At 39.3% G+C, this 21346-nt stretch overlaps 2 protein-coding genes across 9 annotated transcripts in view; one reads left to right on the top strand and one right to left on the bottom strand.

Moving 5' to 3' along the window:
• The window catches only part of LOC116928832 (zwei Ig domain protein zig-8), a 44456-nt gene that overhangs the window by 7177 nt on the left and 15933 nt on the right, over positions 1 to 21346 (top strand). For 4 of the 6 annotated variants that reach the window (XR_006650774.1, XR_006650773.1, XM_045178353.1 and 1 more), the window contains exons 3-5: positions 9899 to 10078; positions 14513 to 14695; positions 19916 to 20030. The gene's annotated coding sequence lies outside the window, so the exon portion shown is untranslated. Of the gene's footprint in view, positions 1 to 9898; positions 10079 to 14512; positions 14696 to 14938; positions 15389 to 19915; positions 20031 to 21346 lie in introns of those variants that run through there. The other 2 variants (XM_032935951.2, XM_032935950.2) reach the window with 2 other exon arrangements.
• On the bottom strand, positions 73 to 5326 carry LOC116928831 (ATP-binding cassette sub-family D member 2). 3 transcript variants are annotated; one of them, XM_045178352.1, is made up of 14 exons: positions 5174 to 5326; positions 4250 to 4294; positions 3366 to 4179; positions 3123 to 3263; positions 2856 to 3028; positions 2609 to 2777; positions 2428 to 2543; positions 2187 to 2361; positions 2009 to 2106; positions 1781 to 1926; positions 1466 to 1696; positions 1267 to 1392; positions 1057 to 1207; positions 73 to 968 (listed from the first exon to the last, which is right to left on the bottom strand). In XM_045178352.1, the coding sequence occupies exons 3-14, from the start codon at positions 4051 to 4053 to the stop codon at positions 894 to 896; spliced, it is 2289 nt and encodes a 762-aa protein (XP_045034287.1). In that variant the 5' UTR covers positions 4054 to 4179; positions 4250 to 4294; positions 5174 to 5326; the 3' UTR covers positions 73 to 893. The 3 variants fall into 3 exon arrangements, with proteins under 3 accessions (XP_045034287.1, XP_032791837.2, XP_032791838.2); XM_032935946.2 differs by lacking the exon at positions 5174 to 5326 and having other exon boundaries at positions 4250 to 4621; XM_032935947.2 differs by lacking the exon at positions 5174 to 5326 and having other exon boundaries at positions 3366 to 4138; positions 4250 to 4621.

The following is a 21346-nucleotide window of genomic DNA, read 5'->3' as shown; positions in this document are numbered from 1 at the left end:
CAACACATTTTTATTACAATAAAATCAAAGTTAAAAGAACAAAGAGTATCGTTAAAGATTACACCATTTCTGTCACAGCATAATTTGTATATTTTACCAACACTAGGCAAGTAGAATGCGAGTTGTACAAAGATCAAGCGATGCCCATGGGGAAAGTGACCGACATAGTAAAATGTTCACGCTAATTCGTTTTTAAAGAAACAGGCGATCCATGCGAGTTCCTCAAGTTGAAACGATGGCACGATGTTTTCTGGCTTCGTAATTGGGGCTAATATGTTTACGTGCTGCAATATTATGTCTCAATTAGATTCTGGCGCGGAATGTTTTCGTTTTTCTTTTCTTTTCCTCTCGTGTTTTCCTTTAAACCTTTTCTAGTAGCCGCCTCGTTTATCTTGTAATCCTCTAGCCGAAATGGGGAATTGGTTTTAATCTTAATAATGGGATCAATTTTGAATTGCGAAAATGTAGAGAACTTCTATTGAAAACAATCCTGGCAAACGTCAATTTGCGTCATTTGCAGCAACAGGAACAATTACTAAATTATATTTTAAAATAACGACAGACTTTACGCAACACACCGTAATACGGCGGGGGGAAAACGTCCGTCGAAATGGACTAGTACAACATTTGGGAGAGAAGGAATATAAACTGATTCTAGGTTTTCAACTGGAAAAGAAAAAGTACTAAGGGACATTCAATTTGAAGTAAAGGGTAATTCTGTCTAAATCTAGAACCCAAAAATGCGATTTCTGAACGACTGGAGGACTATAAAATGCGCTATCACACCACATCGATTGTACCATCATGCATCAAAACTGACTAAGAGGGCAAGGTCGCTGAAATATTTTCAATAGCTATATATAAAGGATTGAACTAAATTAGGTGGGATGAAATCAATCGGAAGAACTCGTCTCGGCTTCTTGAGAATCGGGTGTCGTAGAATCTTCTCCCAAAAGAACGCACAATTCCTTTTGATTTTTTTGTTTTGTTTTTTTGTTCAAAAAATCAGTTATTAGAAAAACTGCGTCTCAATTTAAACCAAGGTAATAACTGTACCTGCAAACGATCCTGCATACGAGGAATGCCAGACAATTGTGCCTCCAGGCGTTGTTTCTCTTCTTTAAGCGTCAATCTTGTTTCAGTGTTTAATGGCTCTAATGTCCAGTTGCCTTCTCCGTCGAACTGAAGCAGATGCGTGTGGAATTTCCTGTAAACAATTCCAAGTAAACGAGAATTTTCGGTTGACTTGTTGCCGTTTTGACCCACCATAAAGATGGACGATGCGTTATGGTTAGGAGTGTAATGTCAGCATCTTTGGCGGCTTGATAAATCTGACTTTCGACATCGATGCTGACTGCGCTAGTGCATTCGTCGAGTAAGGCAAATTGTGGCCTATTAAGAAACGTATCAGGTTGCTGTTTTTTTTTTAAAGAGGGGAGACGAATCAAGTTATAAAAATAATTACTTGTGATAAAATAGCCTAGCCATCCCCATGCGTTGCTTTTCGCCGCCTGAGAGGACATCCTTCCAATCAGCGGCAGCATCCCAGCCGCCTTCGCGACGAACGATGTGGGCAAGGTGCACTTGTTGTAAAATCATGTCTAAGTTTTTGTCGGTCATTTTCTTGTTTTTCATTTCTTCCAAAGTGTCGGGGTAAATAATCTGGTCCCGCAAACTGCCGATGGACATGTAGGGCCTATGGCACGTTAAGTACAAAATGGGCGATCAAAATGTTTCATTCGCAGAGCGCATTTGATTTTAAAAAAATGAAGGGGCCTACCGTTGTGGGATGTAGAACATGTCCTCCGCCGGGGGTTTGTGCAACTTGCCTCTATACACCGGCCACAAACCGCTAAGAATACGCAGCAGGGAACTTTTACCGCAACCATTCGGTCCTGTTATCAGGAGATGCATACCCTTGACGACCTAGCGTCATCAAGTGAAAGTAAAAAAAAAAAAGATTTACGCCATAAATTGCGCGTTGTTATTCGATTGGGGTTGTGTATACCTTCAAGGATAAGGACGGCACGACGACGTCGTAATTGGGTGTTACGATGGGAACATCATCCAGTGATATGACTCCGTCGGAATATTCAGTTAACTCACCTGTCATAAATGGATTTTTATTGTTTGTTTTTTAAGACATTTATGGGTTTCAATTTCAACTTCCTGTAACTATCGTTTACCGGTGGCTACGGGAACTCCGTGTTTCACTGTCAATCGAAGGGTTTCCCACTGTCTCTGACCCGATTTCGAATTGCCCTTGATGGATGGTTTTTCATATTGACCCTGTCCGACTTCTTTGAAGACATCAAGCATGTTTCCAACGCGCGACGTGTAGCCTGCCAGCTCCACAACTTCCTAGTTTCCAATTAGAAGGCAACTTTATTAGAACTATGTGCTTTGGGGGGTGGGGCGTTGACGTACTTTGTAGGATGTCATCAAACGTTCTACGGCGTCAGCGCCAGAGGCCAACATGTTTTTGGCTGTTGTGAAATATTGCGTTCGAGCACTGACACCTCCGTCTTTGCTATTTTCCGGATCTGGGTTAAATGAATCGTAAGTAAATCAACTGAAATGTTGGTCGTACGCATTGACCTTGTCGTACCTTTGTTGCCGAGAATGATAGGAATGGAGACCATGATCATTCCTGTTCCCGACCAAACGTATTTCATTAGAAATTGTTCCAGCATAATGTACCACAGTCTTTGGGAGAAAATTGATATCATTTGGTCGCAGACGGCTTTGTAGGCTCGATTCAAATGATTCAATTCAACCTAAGGGCCTCAAAGGGTAATGTTTAGAAAAAAGAAAACGAACGATTTATCATTGGAGGGACATCAGGTTGACGATACCTTGTGGCCATTATAGAATGCAATTTCTTCGGCATTGGCGATGATTCGTGAATGAATGTAGCGCAAGTATCCTTTAAGATTTGCTTCGTCGGCTACAAGTTTTCCAAATTTAGGCGAAACGGCCTTCAATATTTGGCCCGTCAGGAAGATAACAGTTGCTGCCAAGAGAGGTCCTTTTCATGTAAAAAAAAAAAAAGAAAACAAGAAATGTTATCATTTGATAGCTCTTCAAATAGTAGCTAGAACAAATGAATGTCGATTTCATACCCGGTACCCCTGAGCCTCCCATCCCTTTTCCTATGTTGTAGAGTGAGACGGTGATAAGGACCAGATCTAGAATAGGTTTCGTGAGGTGGGAGTACAGGTGGGCAACGGAAGACGTGAAGGCCGTGATATCATCAGTTAAACCTTTGCATCCGACGCGGGAAGGGCAAAAAATAAAGAATTATAAAAACCATATTATTTGAAACATTTAAAAAATGAAATTTCAAAAAATATAGTTTCAATTACAGTGATCGGCGTTTTCCAATCTACCGTCCAGGTTGCTCACGCGATAGTAGGTTTGATGGTCGAAATAAAGCTTATAAGCGTATCTCACTAGCCTCGTGCGGAACCTCATGGCCAGGTGAGACTCGAGGAAGCGAATCATGGAGTTGATGAAAGTAGCGGGTAGAGCAACGAGGAGCCATCGTAGTAGCATAAACGAAAAATTTTTCACATCTCGGCGAACGATATACTTGACCATGCGACCCTCCAGCATGGCCACGTATATAGACAGAAAGGTGCGCACTATCAAGGTCAGCGTGTGCGAGGTGAGAATTCCTGACTCACGCGACCATACACTAGGTACCATAATCTTCAACAGTTTTTGTAGTTGGAATAGAAAGGCCTTGTTGACTGTTGGATTTTTCTTTTGGTTTTCTTTTTGCAATCCCAATTTTTCAATGTTCTTGATTGCAGCCTCTGTTGAGTCTTGTTCCGCTAACACATCCTGCTTGTTGTCGTTTAGATCTTTCCTTGCCGCTCTCTTTGGATTGAGGGTTGAGTTTTGAGCCATAAGGCTGACGAGCTTTGGGTGGATGATCTTTCCATAGTATAAAGCGACAACAGCAACACAAATGGCACGATGCAGAGATGTTTCAGGTATTCCCGTTGCAGAAGACAGCTGTGTTAGGTGCTTTGAAATCACACCAGGCATTTTGGCTAATGGTCACGTCCTGGTGTAGTACACTTTGTCTTCTACAGCAGACTGGCACAAATGAAGGGAAAGGCTGTTGGGTAGTCTGATCAAGGAATTCAAAAGCAACGAAACCAGTCAGGCAACCTTGAAAAATCAAATTGGGTTATCCCTCCCACTTTTTTTTACTTGACTTTCCTTTGCCTTGTGTACTTACCAAAAGGCAGTAACTGGTTTAGAGTTGAAGTTATCAGAATGTGGTCTAAAAAGACAGTGATGAAAAAAGCAGTCTATGATCTAATCAGTCGTAACCTTCGACATGTAAATATCGACAATCAATCTCGCATGATAGTAGCAAATAGAGTTATCTTTTCAAGTACGAATCTACGCATAATAAGTACAAAAAAAAACCAAAAAAACAACAGCACCCCGTTTGTCAGTCGAGGTGCGCAATGGAGACCAATTAATGCGTCACTGTGAAGAATTCGTAAACTTGACGACTAGAAAAGTGAAAGAGATCAAAGGATCAATAAAGAGATTACATTACACAGCAGTACTAGCAGAAGGAAACTAAAAGTGAAAAATCAAAATATTTTTTTCTTTAACTTTCGGTTTCCTTAGCGGTGCTAGTGACATCTATCGTACGACTTTGAGTGTAACAAATAATAAGCTTTGTCCTTTGCGCCACTAATAGACCGTGAAAATGCAATCCGACTTCAGAGCCAACACAGTAGTGCATCCATTTCAGTTAGGCAATATAAAGAGAGAGAGAGCGAGTAAAAAAAAAATCTAACTACCTAATTTACCTAACGGACTAATTTTGAACGCAAGCGCACGGGAAGAGAAGCTAAAAAAAAGGAAGCACTTAAAAGAGCTTATTGTGTGGCATTCTCTTCTTCTTTCCCACTTTTTTGTTTCGTGTTGCAAAAAAAAAAGAGAGGAATTTGGGAGACAAAAAAAAATTGGCTGGTGTCTCTTCCACATTCGCACACACAGACACAAGAAAGGAGGAAAGTGCTAATCAGATTTAACGAGCTTTCTTCTGTCTTCGCCTTGCGAGCACTAAAATCAATAATACGCGTCCATTTCTGTTGTTTTTGTTTAATGAACACAATGAAGAATTTTTCTCGTTTTCCATTACCGCTTCTTTGATGTGCTCTTCTGCCTAATAACATCGATACAATTCGCGGTGCCAAAAGATCTTCAAAACTCAAAGACGCGTGTAAAGAAACAATGACGTTCTCTTTCCACCTTTTCTTTTTGTTCTTTTCTTCGCGTTGTACCGCATTGTAGAAAGATGACGAAAACAAACGCGAAATGTAGCCACTTATAATGGAGGAAACAAACTGCGTTTGTGTGGTAAATGAGAATAAAAGCTCGTGTGCGAAGGGAGGGGGGGGGAAGAAAAATGACTAAAAATAAAACAGAACAAATGGCTGCACTAGAAAGAAATACGTAAAAGCTTGATGGAATCGGTCATCGTCTCACTACTGGCTTTCTGTCTCTCTCGTCACGTACGTTGTGCAATCCCGCGAGATGTTCACGTATGCCGGATTCTTTCCTCTTGTACACGGGAGATGGTTTTTATTTTTGCTAAACTTGCGGGGGTCGGAGAAAAATGTTATTTGTATCAAGGAAAAATGATACCTCACACGTTTTTATTTGCACTTTAGATCTAAAGGTTGTTGAACTGTGTCTCAACATACATGTTTGTTGTTCGACTTAACTCCATCCGCTTTCCACATATCAATTGGTTGTTACGTGAACGAAGTTTTTTCGTGTTTGGTTCTTTTGTTTTTAAAAGTTCTTGGAAACATGAGGTTTGTTGCCATGCGTTGATTGTTTAACGACATCGCTTTCACCAAGAAATACTAGTTTTGATTCTTTTTTTCTTAATCCGAAATTGACATGTGGAAAGTGGAATAAACCAGTCGCCAAACTTTCTTAATGGCGTCATCGGAAAGCTCCTTTTTTTTTCGAAAGTGTCAACTACCTTTCGGAAAAATTGAATTATCCATTAAAATCCAGTTTCATAATCCTTTCGAGAAGGAAAACCTTTTTGTTATGAGATTTTCGAGTTCAACGTCCTCTGCACATGTTTAAACTTGGCCAGCTCCAAAAGTCATGATTTAATCAAAGCCAAATCAGAAACGCATTCGCCGAAAACAACTTCAAGTCTAGACGCGGGGGGTGTTTATCCGCTTCACCTTGTAGACAACTCCCCATCTTTATTTTATTTTATTTAATTTTTTTGTCATAGACTTCCGGTCTTTTATTATTTACGTCTGAGAAGAGGATTAAGTGGAGATGTGTACATTAGTATTTCTACAACACTTTTGATCTAAAAACACAAAAAAAAACGAGTAATCCTTGCTAATATTTTTTGTTTTTTGTTCTATTCCTTATTTGTTTTGATTTGATATGGCGAAAAAGGATTGGCCAGGCTACAGGGAAATCTTGTTTGGTTTTAGCATACACAAGAGAAAAATGGACAAAAAGATTTAGTGGTCGTGCCGCCTTTTGGGCATTCTTTTAACCCTCTTGCAATCCCTAAACCCACCCGGATATTGTGATGTAATAAATAAGGTTTCCGTTGTCGTGCCAATTTTGTCCGAAAGGCAAAGTATTATTCACTTATAATACAAAAACAACAACAAAACAAAAAAAAACGTAATCATTTTTGGCTGGAGCGCGTACATGGCCAGACGAATCCTCGTGTAGTTTTATCCCCTCCCCTTCATTTTTATAAGTCCAAAAACGCGAGGATATAAGTAACAAGATTTGCTTATAGCACCATCACATCCAATTGCGAATTTAATATTGCTAAAGAAGAAGGGGAAAATTTCAATTGAGATTTTTTGTTTGTTTTGTTTCTCATTTTATTATTTATAGAGTAGTACGGTTCATTAACCCTTTTTATCCTAGAGGGACACGATTGTCCGTATTCTTTGTTTAGCGGACCTATTGTTTTCATCTAGACGCAATTATCCTTTGGTTTAGGGCATGCAAAAACATGGACTCTGCTGTTGAGTTCAAAGTTTTTGACCTTTTTCGTCAGGAAAAACCTGTTCACTTACAGTCCAGTAACTCTTCAGCTTTGCAGTACATTTGGAGTTACTTTTCTCCGTGCACTCTGTGAGTTTCATCGTATGCGTAAGGTTAATACGAGAAATTAATAGAGCTAGTCATAATATTGATCAACAACAAAAATGAAACAAGAAAAAAAAGGATAGATGACGATGTTGAATTTGACGTTTCTTGATGCTGAATAAATTAGGAAAGTCAGTTTTTTGTTATTCGGCTTGTAACTTTTCTACCTACGTTGTTGCAAAACAAAGTTCATCGTTTCCAACTTGTTGAAAAATTTTCGGTTCCATTTTTCACATTATTATTTTTTTACCAACTTGAAATCTGTGCGTAACTCCAACTCGACCTTGTTTCAAAATCAATCAACATACTTTTTTTAAAATCGTGGTGTAATTTGCGCTTACTTCGATTTTCACCTTGCCCAACATTTTGTTTTCATTTATTAGAAAATGTCACCCAATAACCGACGCTTATGCTTAAAATAAGCAACTCGGAAGACAATAGATTTATTAATATCCAAAGTTGTTCGAGGGTTGGAACGTACGGATCTAACAGATGGGTCTCGTTGTTCTCGAACAAGGTGTACACATGGACGGAAAACGAGACGATTTCTGTCTTATTGCTAAACGATCTGGAATCGATTTCAATCCGAACTGAACAACAAAAAAACAAAACAAATGAAATAAGGCCGCTGACGTCAACGTATATCGGTGTAGGGGTAGCTGATATTGCTTTTAAAAGGAAAGGTCGTGTTTGTTCATCATATCAGAAAAATCATTGCAGCTTGAAAACAAAACTCTATTGTGATTGTCTCCGTCCATAGTCGAGATGAAAATCTACCCCCTAAAGATTTTTTATTTTTTTATTTGTTATTCTCCGATTCTTATTCGAGGATTTGAAAATCGATGAGCGTTCTAGTGCAACCGTGTCGCAAGAGACGATTCTTTGTGTGAATCTTAACGGATCCAATGCACCATTGCACCTATTCTTAAAGAGATAGTGTCAATGTGACGCATTTCCAAGAATAGACAAGCAACGTATTTGTTTGTATACGTGACCTGTTTTTACATCTTTTCCAATTGATGAGGACTCTATCGTTTACGTTGTATATAGAGCGTCAATGATTTCAATTTTGGACTCTTTTTATTATTAATTTTTTTCATTTAAAGCTTACGTACTAAAGTGTATACACCAGATAAGTTTGTTGTCGTATTTGGATCTATCCCGGGGAGCTTTCGTGCTGTGTTTGAACACTACCCGGGCGGTATCGAGTTACCAGCTTTGCCTTTAGCTGGATGTTTATCCATCGAGCAGCCGGTCTTCTCTTGGTAACAAGGTGCTGGGAACCACTTTCGACGTAGAATTATTATTTTAGTTTTTAGTTTTCCCCCTCCCTTTTCGAAAATATTGCATTACTACAAACATAAAGGGCCCTGTTAGATTGTCTTCCTATTAAAGCTTTTACATGTTAGCCTTCTTGTCCGCTTTGTTTTGCTTGTCGGACGACATTAGACTGAAGGGTTATATGGCCAATTTAAGGATCTTTTTTCGTAGAGAGAGAGAGAGAGAGATAATTAAATGTGTAGGCTGTGTGCGTGCTTCTTTTTTTCCCCTTCTCTTTTTTGTATAGTTGCTTGTTATCTATCTGCGCGTTGGCGGATGTATGGGATTGAAGGAAAGATGTTTGGTTTGTATTTCTATCTTTTTTATTTATCTGCTGCTAGGCACTGTGCCAGCAAATGGGCTACTCACTTTAGTAAATCTTTTGAGGTTGCCTCGTCTTGCTGGTCTTATATATTCTTTCGATATTTATTGGATGTGTACATGTACACACGCGGATGGCATGTTCACACAGAATCAAAGAAACATGGCACCACCGCCCGATGGGTTTCCTGTGCCCAAACAGGAAATATATATATGGAAGATGGATGGAGAGTGAAAGATAGAAAAAGATAAAGGCAAGAAAATATAAAAGCAGGAAGATGGGAAAGCGAGAGCCATAGTGAGTAGAAATTAATTCAATTATCCACTCCTCTTACGATGAGAAAAAAGCAAGTGAATTTGCTTGATAATATCCTTGCGTTTTTTTGTTTTTTTGTTTTTTTTTCCCTTTTTTTTTTTTTTTTTGATCATTTATTACGTCAAAAGAATCTTCAATGATTTTCGTTTTGCGGTGTGCACGGCTTTTCGCAATAATGCATTTACGAGTGCCACACTTAGTTTCGGTTATGGAGCCATTTTTCTTCATGTATTTGTCTTTTGGTCTCTTCATTTATTTCTAGACCCTTGTGGCTGAACCAACAATTAGTATCTTAATAATGGTTAACCTCCACACAACCCGCGAGGATTGTCTATATAAGTGCAAAAAGTTGTTTGCGAAAATGGCGGGTAAATGTCGTCGCTCTAATCTAAAGTTCAAGAGCCATTGCGTCAAATTTGTCTTTATATTTTTGCCATTAAGACCCTTTTTATGGCTTCTGTTTATCCCTTAAAAAAAATGTTTAGTAATGCTTTCTAAATTTCAAAGTCCCATCGATGTACGCGTAGCCTAATAAATAGCGAAATTTCAACAAAAATGAGAAGACGAATCCAACCCCTGTAATGTAGACGTAACATCTAAATAGAAAAATAGAGGGTTGCAATGACACTCAAGTTGAGCGTGATGCACGACACCATCTCATGCTCACTGAGGCGAGTCGTTCAGCAGCCAAAAAGAACACACATAGAAAAAAAAAGCCAAGTGGAAGATAACTTATATATTTTTTTATTTCTTTTATAGATTCCTTTTCTCTTCAAGAGATGGGCGGGCACTTCCGTATTCGACGCCGACAAAATCTTTCACCACCAACGAGACAAGTCATCTGTCACGCGATTTCGGGCACGTTCACGTAGAAAAAAATTCAAATTTTTTTGGAGCCGGATTTCAAGAACGGAAGAATGGACTATGCAGATACATCAAGTAAGTCTCTTTTTTTTCTTATCTAGAGTGGCAAACCACGTGTAGATGGGCCTCTGGCTTTGATTTGTTGTTATCCGATTTTTGCTCTGATTTATTCATCGCATTTTAAAAAAAAAACAAAACAAACGAAAAAAGAGGGAATGCAATTGTTGAAACATACAAGAAGATGGAGCTTCCCCCCCCAATATGTTTATAGTCAAGTGTTGTCTGCCTAACGTATTACCCGGCTTCCGGATGCTACCGGATGTCCGACAAGACGCGCGTTAAAGACAACAAATGCGTGCCTGATATACGTAAATACTTGTATTTCGTAAGAATGTTCTTACTGAATGCCACCTCCTGTTTGCTGAAAGCCGTTACAAATCTCAGCGGGGTAGGGAAGGGAAAAAAAATTGGCTGAGATCTTACGAAAAAAAAAGAAAAAAAGCAGAGAGCCGAGATAAATCATGTCGATATTGTTGGCAGTTTTGCGCTTGTCTCGATCCCGCAGCGTGTCACGTATATATCGGGAGCATCAGACTTTTGGGGTGGGTTGGGAGTTATCGATTTGTTTCTTGGCGGTTGTGTCTGGACATCCCAAAGGGAAAAAATGTAGTCGTGACTGTGTTTATTGCATCCAACTGAGAACGGCGATGATTGTCGGTTGTGTCGAAACACACATCAACAATGGCCGACCATCATTTATACAACTAAAAAAAAATGTCTTCGTCACGACATTTTTTTATTTTTACAAATAAAAACAATTCGATAATCAATTGAAAAAGTTGCATCATTTTGATGTTGCGATTTTGTCAATGATTTCGATTCGTTGGGCTATTTAAAGATCTGTACAACAAACGTCTAAAGGACGACGTGAATCATTTAGTCCCGATAGAAGCTGAGTGCTTTCCGAGTCTATACTTTTTAATTTATAGGCTATAGGACATCGTAAAGGCTCTGTTGATTAATTATTTGAAAAGAATGGTCTCCCAGTTGTGTGTCAAACTGTCCAATGGGCTCTCTTGACCGTCTGCCGCGAACAGAAATCACGCTGACGGCCTCCATGAGTTGTTGTAATTATAATCTCCAGAAGAAGAGAGGGGGTCATAGCCATCATCCATTCGCTTTTCATTCCCCCCCAACATGTAGACACAAGGGAAAAGCACAGAGTTTTGGACAGTCTATATGTTTGGGACATTTTTTTTTTTTTGCTTTTTGGTTGTTGTCTGGTTGCAAATGTACGTGTTTGTATATAGTACCTTTCGCCCATATATATCCAGTTAATTGGATGGTGGTTAGAGTAACATGTAGAATGTAATCCTCTTTTGTACAAAACGATAGACGACGACTAGCAAAAAATAAATAAAAGGGTCGTCCTTTTGGGATATTTGCTATAGGCTGACCTCCATCGGGACTTGGGAGAAGTCGTTGATGTTGTGGGTGGGGGGGGATCGAAATAGCTGCTGGTACCATATAACTTTGTTTAGTTTTCTTTTCTTTTTTTCCCTCAGTTTTTGGACGATGATGATTGCTATTTGATGGACCTAGTCCGACTTCTTATATCTATCCTGTTGTATGTTATCTTTTCAACTTTTTTTGTGTTTCTTCCGGTATCCGGAAACTGGAGATTCAGCCCTTCAGGATGCAGTAAAAAAAAAAAATGCGCTAGTTTTGTATGTGTAGGAAGAAGAAGGAAGTAGTTTGTGCCATATCCTATGGCCCAAACACAGTGTACAATCATCTCTTTTGTTTCTTTGACTTGTCCTCTACGACATCCGAATCATTCCGGATGGCACGCTCTTGTTGATTCCATGGCCTTTTATTCAAATTGTCATCCCCCCCTCCTTCCATTGAGAAAGCCTTTTATAAACATCCATTTCAAAGTATTCTGCGAAAAAAAAAAAAAAGATACTGAAGGGTCTCGATAGAAAATATTTTTCTGCATAAATTTGAATAAAAAAAAATATGACGGCTATAAAGTACACATCGACGTGTCTGTAAGTTTGTGCGCTTCGAAGATTTGTTTGCAAACTTTTGAGATTTGATGAGCGCCAACCGTCTGCCAAATAAAACTTGACAGATAGGGGGACGTGAGCATCGATGCTTCATTCACAATTGAAAAAAAGATGCGATTAACCTTCAGCGGATCCGTCATCTAACGTCCATACGTAATTAGAAGGAGACGATGGATTTGAGTTGCGTGTCCGTTCGTATTTAAAGTTACATTGATTGAATCACGGCCCGCGTTTTGCGCTAGTTAATAAGAACAATCAGAGTCGTAATCGAACCGATTAGCCTTTTTAAAGATTGATGGGCATATCGTCTAAAACAGCTATACTTATCTGGTGCAACTTTTGGCTCGGGCAGTGCAAGAGATAACTCGTGTTGGTCAAAACTTACGTAATTATTGGATGTCGTGTAATTGCCAAAATGTATCGATTTCGGGTTTAGGCCGTGATATAACTTAAAGGGATCCTATTTTTACGAGTTTGACCCGTTTGCTCGTAGGTCATCCAATGATGGCCGTGTTGAAGCTAAAATATCTGATTTCAAATGTAAATAAACGGGATCACGTCAGGTGTAATAGCTCCGTAATTTCTTTGCAAATCGTTGCTTTCTTTTTTATGTAATTCGTTTGTTTTTTTCAAATCCCAAAGTAATAAAGCGCGAGCTGAAATTGCATTTGTAAGCCAATATAGTTTTGACGATCTGGCTCGTGTGTTTTTTCGCACCGTTTTTATGCATACGTAATTGGCCATGTAAAAAGGAACACATTCTTTTCCGTTCCTCGGGACTAGGATACGTTTAAACGATTCCCGCTCACGAACGAGGTGTAACTGCATTAAATTGTATGAAACGGCAAATCTAGTGTGTGTGTGTGTGTGTTCTGTTGCGAGTAGTTGTAATTTCGTTTTCGCCGTGTATAAACAGTCTGACTGGAGTTGGCTGGAGGCATATTCCAATTCGCCCGGCGTTTGAACTATATGCCATGTTCGTCTATTTGCCGTTCGGACGTTATTATGCTTACCTTGTTGTTCATTACTTTTCGCGCGTTTGCTATACATAATTGGCTACGTGCATAATGCGTCTACATTTAGCGTATTGTATTCTTCCTTGTGTGTTTTTTTTTTACAAGCAGCTGTCCTTTTTCGTATTCGTGCACCTACATTGTTGATGATTTTAAACGAGTAACAAGAAAATCCTTTTCAGGGAAACAACAACAATGGATCCTATAAGCGAAATTCTCGCAATTTTTATCATTTTTACAGAAATGTCTCATCAATGACAATGAAGCCCTTGAAACATGTCGCTCATTTTCTCGAATAGGATTTGATTCTTTTTCAAAGCTTTTTTTAAATATTAGTAAAAAGAAGACTAGATTGAGTTCTAGTTCAATCAACAGAGAGTCCCATTAATGCGCTTGCACCATCAATCTTCCTCATTTTGGATTTTTTTTTCTCCCCAAAAGTTGTTTGTGTGCAATGATGCGCTGTAATAACGTAGCATCATACCTGGATATTGCATGCACAGGGGTTCACGTTGGTTTTACATCTATACGATCAATCAAACGTGCTGTACATGAATGTCGGGCGTCTGGACATTCTCTCTTTTATGCGGGTCGGATCGTTTCTATTCAACGTCCGTGTTTTGTGTCTATAGTGCATATAAATAGTATTGCTATTTAGACGTATATATGCACACCAAAGAAAAAATAATAATAAATACACCGCGTTTGTGTTTTTCGCGATGCGTCGTATTGCGGAACCGGTTGACGTCAAACTGTTTTGGGGAGGGGGCTACCGTGTCGCAAAGCCACAACAATTTCGGGCAGCGCTTTATGTTGCTGCGGTCGATCTTGCGCCTCCCGGGTTAGTTGCACGTTAAGAAGAAACTCGGTCACAAAGTCCGTTGGTGGCAGGTTTTACTTGAATTGGAGAACACCATCAAATGACTTGGTGGACACACGACTTGAACTTTTCATGAGACAAATCGATTTTCAATGCGACATTATCTTGCCAAGTTATTCCCACACATGAAATAAGTAATTGAAAAAAAATGCAATTTAAGATGATTGTATTTTCTATTGTTGGCTGAAGGCAAAAGTTTTCGTGTTGGTTCGATTTAGTGAGTCGGACGACTCACCACCAGTTCTTCTTGAGGAGCGACATTGCCACGCGTCAATATTGACATTGGCTTTAGAAACTGTTTAGCATTGGGCTCTTGTTGTTGCTCTCGAGAAACGCTGGATTTCCTCTGTAAACTAGTCGAAGGCGTTGAGTGTGCCGGACTCACTTTGCTAATCTCGACATCGCCAATAATTTTTTTTTTTTCGATTCAAAATTCCCTTTTCTAAACTTAAATGTTGGCTTTCACAAATCGTTTATGTTATTGAATAATTTTACAAGTTTTTTGGACGGATCTTTCTAAATAATTTGTTTCTCTATATTTTTCTAGGACCGAAGTTAATTTGCTGGTCAAATATTGAAACGAGAGACACGGCAATCAAAGAAGAAATACAAACGATGGGATTACACCACAAAAAAAATCAAGATATGCCTAAATAAACAGCATCCCATTCCAAATGTTCCAACGTGAAATCCCACATGCGGCGTGGGGTTCATCCAAAACAAGAGCAAGGTGAGCCTGCGCACAAACGCGCAATTTTTTTTTGCTTCCTATCTGTACGTAACTTTCGTGAAGATACACACAAGGCCACGAATATGTTGGCCGGGACGATGTTGATCATCCACCGTGTGCCCTGCCCCCTTCTCTAATTCTTCGTCCTTCCTCTCCACCTTCTTTTTTTTCCCCCCCCTATCTCTCGTTCAGACACACACACACACACACACACGTTGGGGAGGGATGTATCCGACTTTGGGACTTGTAGTAAGGGGTGGGGTGAGAAAACGATGTACTACGATGCAGTCGGAGGGATCACCAGTCGCTTCGTGACTCTCGTGCCAGAAACAACGTCCCGAAAAAGGTTTCAAGTTTTTTGTTTTTGTTTTTGTTTTGTTTCTTAAAATTCCCTATTGAATGAAAAGCGACGTTTTGCGCCGGATGTCCAACTTGATTTTGTTTCAATCAGTTTAAAATACCCGCATCTTTCGAGCGCTCTTTCGGCTGATATTGAAATTTAATGTGCGTGTTTTGTGAGTGTGTGTGCGCGCTCGTGCTCATTGTGGCTGAGTTTGGAGAACTCAAAGAAAATTGATCGCCGGAACTTTCGGATGAGTTGGTCGTAAAGTGCTGATCATTTGACAGCAGTACCTTGTCAACGACATTTTTGGTTTTTTGATTTTGCTTTCCGGATTGTTATTTCCTTAACAGGTCAGAGAACTTTTTATATTTTGAAAATAAGGGAGAACAGGAAAGTTGTCGACACGTTGAGACGTCACAGAGATAAATTACAAAGCAATTTCCATTTGAAAAGTTTGGGGGAGGAGTAAGTCTATTGGCTCTTGATGACAACTCGACTTTTGATTTTCGAAGGAAAACTCGAGTTGTACGTTTTTCCTACCTAGTTTAAAGGAGGTTTTCTTAATTGTGCCATAGTTGTCATTTTCTTTATTAGGGACGATGTTTAGTTTTCTTTTTTTTTTTTTAAAGATATCTGTCGTTTCTTGGCTTATTATAACGGCGTGATGTGTAACTTTGGCAACGTGTTAACACGCTTGTTACCCCCTTATAATGAGCTTGAGCCGTAAATCAATCGTTTAATATTTTTCTTCCACTCAACGGACGCTATTCTCTTTTTTTTTTTTTTTTTTTTTTAATTGAATCTTTCAAGTAACTTTTTTTTTCTCCCTCGACTTGTTGAACGCTTCAATGATTTGCAGTTCATTTTGTCCCTTCGAAAATCGCCATCTTTTTTTAATGGTTTGAATTTCGCATTGTCCACCGAAGGATTTACGTCACAAAAAAAAAATCGGGGGAGGTTTTCGGCGAGGTGTTGAAACTTCACTAATCCAATCATTTGATTCCCCCACCATGTTTATTTTGCCCTTTATCATAACGAGCTTTGGAAACATGCAGACGTAAATCGGTTTCCCGCACGACAGTGAACATGACATCAGCTATGTTGTAAAAAAAAAAAGCATACACACAACCTCCATCTGCCTGTGGATGCCAACCAAATACTTCCGACATCCAGCACGGACGTGTTCATTTTTCTCGCCATCGGGTTGGATTTCGTATTTTTTTTATTTTTTTTTATATTTCAAAAATGCTTTCATGCCTCGAAGGGAGTTACACGTTCGCGCATTATGCGAATAATGTGGGGGGATTGGAGGTTCATCCGCATTCGTATGCCTTACCGCGACTAACGTAACGCTCTTACCTCATTAGCTGTAAGAATGGAAGGGAAAAGAAAGAAATGAGTTACAAGTACTCCCCGAAGAAGAAGAATAGTTGCTTGTTATAAAAGTACTAGAGGTCGTGTTTCAGACGCTCCAATTGTATTTGATTTATTTATTATTGAATAAGAGGAACGGGGGGATTCTATTAAATTGGATTTTGTTTCGTAACTTTTTACGGGAGATTTTTTTTTACAGCTAAAAATGTGGAATGTAGTAGGAAGAAACCGCGCAATGCGTATATCTTTCGCATTTAGCGCATTTCTATTTTGTGTTTTTGACATTTATAGCTACCTGGACATGGTCTATGTTTATACTTTTTTTTTTTCTGTTCCGGAGACCCTTCAAGTGCTCGTCCAAATGAAGTCCTCGCTCATTGCTTTGTTGTTTGGAATGCGCTGGGATTTGTTTGGTGTCTGTTTAGACGTTGCGGATATTATGCGCTCAGCTGTTGGAAAACAAAGCCGCGCTAAATACTTAGTACACGTACAAGATATTTTGTAAATTCTTATTCCATTGCGCAACGAAACGGATTAATCCGCCCCCCCCCTCACTCCAGAAAAAAAAAACCAAACAGAATAAAACAAAATTTTATGTATACAACAATTTTAATTTTTCAGTTTTTTTATTTTTTTGGGGGGCAAGTTTTGTGAAATGAATTCGTGCAATTCGATCCGAGTCAGCCTCTTCTGTTTGTGTCGTCTTACCTCTGATTTCAATGGCTATACGTCGCTTGATCGTGCAAAATCACACAGGCCACTTAGCACCATCTTTCAGTCGCGCTAATGGCAATGGATCGTCATCCCGTTTCTTTGTTTTACCTCCTCAAATTCTCTTGGATCTTCTTGGTTATTTCCCAAGTTTAGACACGAGAGACATTGTTAGTATATATAGTCACCTGGATCAATATGGCTCACGGTTCAACTCTCCTGGATGGGATATACTCTATAGATTTTTTTTTTTCAAACTTTTTCCCGCCCTTCGTGCAAGTTGACCAGACAAATAGAGGTGCGGTCTTTAATCAAATGGCGCGCATGGGCGGATGTCTACCGGATTCACGCACAAAAATCGGGGTCAAATTTTATTTTTTTCTTCAAGTTTTTAGTCGGCGTGAACCACATATGTCACTCTCTTTTCATAACGTGAGAAATAGGGGGGAGTTATTTTCAATTGACTTGGGTGACAGCAGAGAAATGGAAAGCTTTTTTTTTACCCTCACGCGGGATTCTCTGTTTTGTGTACATATGTATAGGGGCGTGGGTGAAGTAAAAAAAAGGGGGTCTTGCGTGCGGCTTTTGTTTCCACAACCACACCTATATAAAACACGTAAGGTGGTGTTAGAAAGAACAAAAAAAAAAACAACAACGAATTGGATGTGCGTGACGTGATTTTGTTTTGTTATGCCGGTCAAAGAAATGCAACGCTGCCTTTTTGTTTGTTTTCTCTTTGGTCGATTTGATTTGTTGATGATTACGAAGTTCAACCAATTCTCTGGTCACGAATAGCCAAGTTTTTGCTATGCAAAAGCCGATTATCGAGTTATTTGAACGATAATTGGTTCTTGTTGTTATATGGTCTTTCGCTTTTCTTTTTTTTTTTTTTCCGTATTGCCCAGGAGTCATTTTTTGATTGAATTCTTCTATTGAATAGGCAAATGTGTTGGCCTACTATAAGATGAATTGAATTTTTAATTGTATAGTATATTGTCTGATTGCATTGTTGGGTTATCCGTGGAATTGATGATGAATTTGGGATCGGGCTCAGTTTCTCGAAACTTCTCTTATATTCATGAGATCAGCATACCAGCCGAGGCTTCATTAATATTTTAATAAAGCAAGTCGATTTTCGGTGGCTCCGTTTGTTCTATTGAAAATCGAGCACGCTTTATAAATCCAAAGAAGGGGTAGGGGGCATAAAAAAAATATTTTAATTGAAATACTATACCCACATTTTTTCTATTGCGGACATTTTATTCGTGTGACATTAAGAAAATTGCGCGCAATCAAACAGTTTATGTATATAGGCTATACACACACAAAGGGGGGCGACATTCCAGACAGCTTTTATTGACACTTGTCAATGCTTTATTCGATCTACTATATTTTGAACAGATTTTTCGTCCCACTTTTCTGATTCGGATTTATTTATCAAGTCAAATGCACTGGATGTGTATAGCTGGCATGTGAATTCTTATTTTTTTTTTGTTGTTGTTGTTGTAATTTTAAAGTTTATTTGAAATCCCCGCGCTATCTATCACTATTCCACACGTGTTCCATATTGTATCCATTTTTCGAGTGACATTCGCCGCTGCCGTGCGTTGATGTGGATTTGATCGCGTAGAGAGAGACACACACGTAGTACGTATACGTATATACATAACGTATATGGGGTTTGATAAATCCTTTTGGTAGAGACGCTGTCGGATTTAGAACAAGGCTTCCTTTTATTTATCATTCTTTCAAACCTTGCTGGTTTAGAGACTGCATAGTATATGGTAACGCGATGCGTATACCTGGAACTGGGTTGCTGTTAGGAAGAGGTATATAGGCTCGCTATCAGCGTCACTGCTGGTAGACATCAATCACGCACCAACTGTCAACTTTTCTGCGCAAAAAGTTGCAGCCAGAAAGAAGGCGCATATTTTTTTTAGGGGGTTTACAGTCACCGACTTGATTTAGTACAACTCGTCTTGTATTTATATCTATATTTTGCCACTTGTGCAGTGGCTTTATAGCTGATATGTGCGCTGTCAATAAGTTTGACTCTTGTCGTGCTGCATCACGCTGAATCGAACGCTCCAGCGAATCTTGTATTATGTATCGCATTCGAACCGATGGCCTTTGGATTTGGTCATCTCTTTAAAAATAAAAAAATAAAATAAAATTAAATGAATAACAATTGGCACTTGATGATGAAAATTTCAGCCTCTTACTTTCGATCGCCATGCCGCGCGTTTCGCCTTTTAAAATATTTAGGGGGCTTCGTTTGCAAGGCCCTTTTCCGCACATGTAGAATGAAGCGAGAATAAAAGGGGGGCTAGGATGACCTGTTTAGTCACGCCATCGTGATTTTATTGATGTTTCTTTTTTTATTATTATTATTATTTGTTGTTAGTTCTTTTGCTGCTTTTCATCTCTTTCTGGTAGCGACATCTGATGACGAAGCTATGGCGGCTCGTACACACACACACACACCACACTCTATTTGATTGCAGGGGGGGACAGTTGGCCGATTTTTCTAGACACGCCATTCGGATGCTTTTAGATTGACTCCTATTTATCTGATGTATACATGTAATCTAGGAATCTTTTGTCAAGTTGAGGCTATAGTGCGTTTCTTGCCCAGTATGTATAGTGTGTTGAGATAAATGTGGATTAGTAGCGGTTGGGCCTCAACAATCATCAAGGATTCAATGCTCGCATGTCGTTGCTCAATGAATAGCCAGCACGATCCATGATTTTTTTATTTATTCTAATTGGCTGTTTGTTTATGATTGGTTTAGGCTGGATCAGTGAACCGTTCCAAAGAAACAGCGGCTGTTCATCAAGACGTTTCGACGAATCGGGAGCTTCTCCGCCTAGCGGATGCGTCCGCTTCTGGCTGATTATCGGGACCAAGTAAGTGACAATTGTTGACAATCAATATTTCATCTGGGTTCATTCACGTTGCGGTCATTTGCTTTTTCTTCGAATTTTTGCAATCGAAAACAAACGGTTCTAATCATCGTACGATCAGTTTGATGAGAGCAACGTTGCCGCTCATTTTTGTTTAATCGTCCGAAGTCGGGACAATGAACCGTGCGCATTCGGGTTTTTTTTTTTTTTTCAATTCTAATTTGGGAATTATTCTGATGAGTTGTGACGTCTGACGAACGGTCAGTTCCTCTTTTTTTTTTTTAATACTCATATATCTTCCATTATCATTCGAGCTTATTAAAATAGGGTTTCCAGTACAACCACGAAAATGAGATTGGCCTCCAATTTTCATACCGGCGTTGCATTTACCCGACGACCGATTCCTTGTTGAACATTTCTAATCCTTTCGATATATATACAGTATATATATACTCCTATTCATACTCGGTACATGCATTACATTTATATCTTTGTCGGGGTTTTTAATCCTATTACCTGATGGAGGTTACAGCTTACTCGCGTTTCATTTTATTTTATTTTTATTTTTTTTCTCTTTTGTTAAGTCTCTTCATTTTCTTTTCTTTTTTTTTTTTTTGGGGGGTGGGGGCAGCCTTGAAGTCTTTTCGCCTATTATAAAACAGACATCTCCAGAGGGGGTCGAGAAATCTTCGGCCCCATTATTGGCGGGTACGTCGGTTGCTTCCCAACATCATCATATAGGCCGACAATCAATCAATACACTTGAGAGGCACACACACACACACACACAGAGGGCGCGATGTACGTGGACGAGCAAGACGGAACAGGAGTAGTAGGGAGGGGGGGGAATAAGAGGAAGAATCCCAATTAGTCTTTTGATGATGTGTCTTGGTACTATTTGCTCTTCTATTTATTCCGCTCGGCCTGGTCGTCAGATTCTAGCGCCACATTTTTATTATTTTTTTTCCGGTGGAGGGGGAGGTGCATCTTCAGAGACGAGACATAGTCATCATTTGTTTTTCTCTTAACTTCTCCGGCGAGAAATGATGAGCATTTTTTTGTTGTTGTTGTTGTTGGGGTTCTTCATTTGGTTTTCCATATTCTTGGGTTTTACCCTTGGAAATGGTTTCGTTAATCGCCAAAGATTTTGTGGGCTATTTTCGTTTCAATTTGACGTTCAAAAAGAATGCACACGTGCGTCTGCAAATGGGAAAGGTTTTGGGATATCCAGCGCCCTAAGTAAGAGCCTTCCCCCTTTTTGCCGTCTGTCTTCATTTCGAATCAAACGCAAGTTTACGGCCGTCCTCGAAATGGCAGCA

This window comes from Daphnia magna, linkage group LG8 (genome assembly GCF_020631705.1).
Source record: "Daphnia magna isolate NIES linkage group LG8, ASM2063170v1.1, whole genome shotgun sequence".
NCBI lineage: Eukaryota > Metazoa > Arthropoda > Branchiopoda > Diplostraca > Daphniidae > Daphnia > Daphnia magna.
The sequence above is the reverse complement of the archived record's forward strand: the minus strand, read 5'-3'. Positions and strand labels throughout refer to the sequence as shown.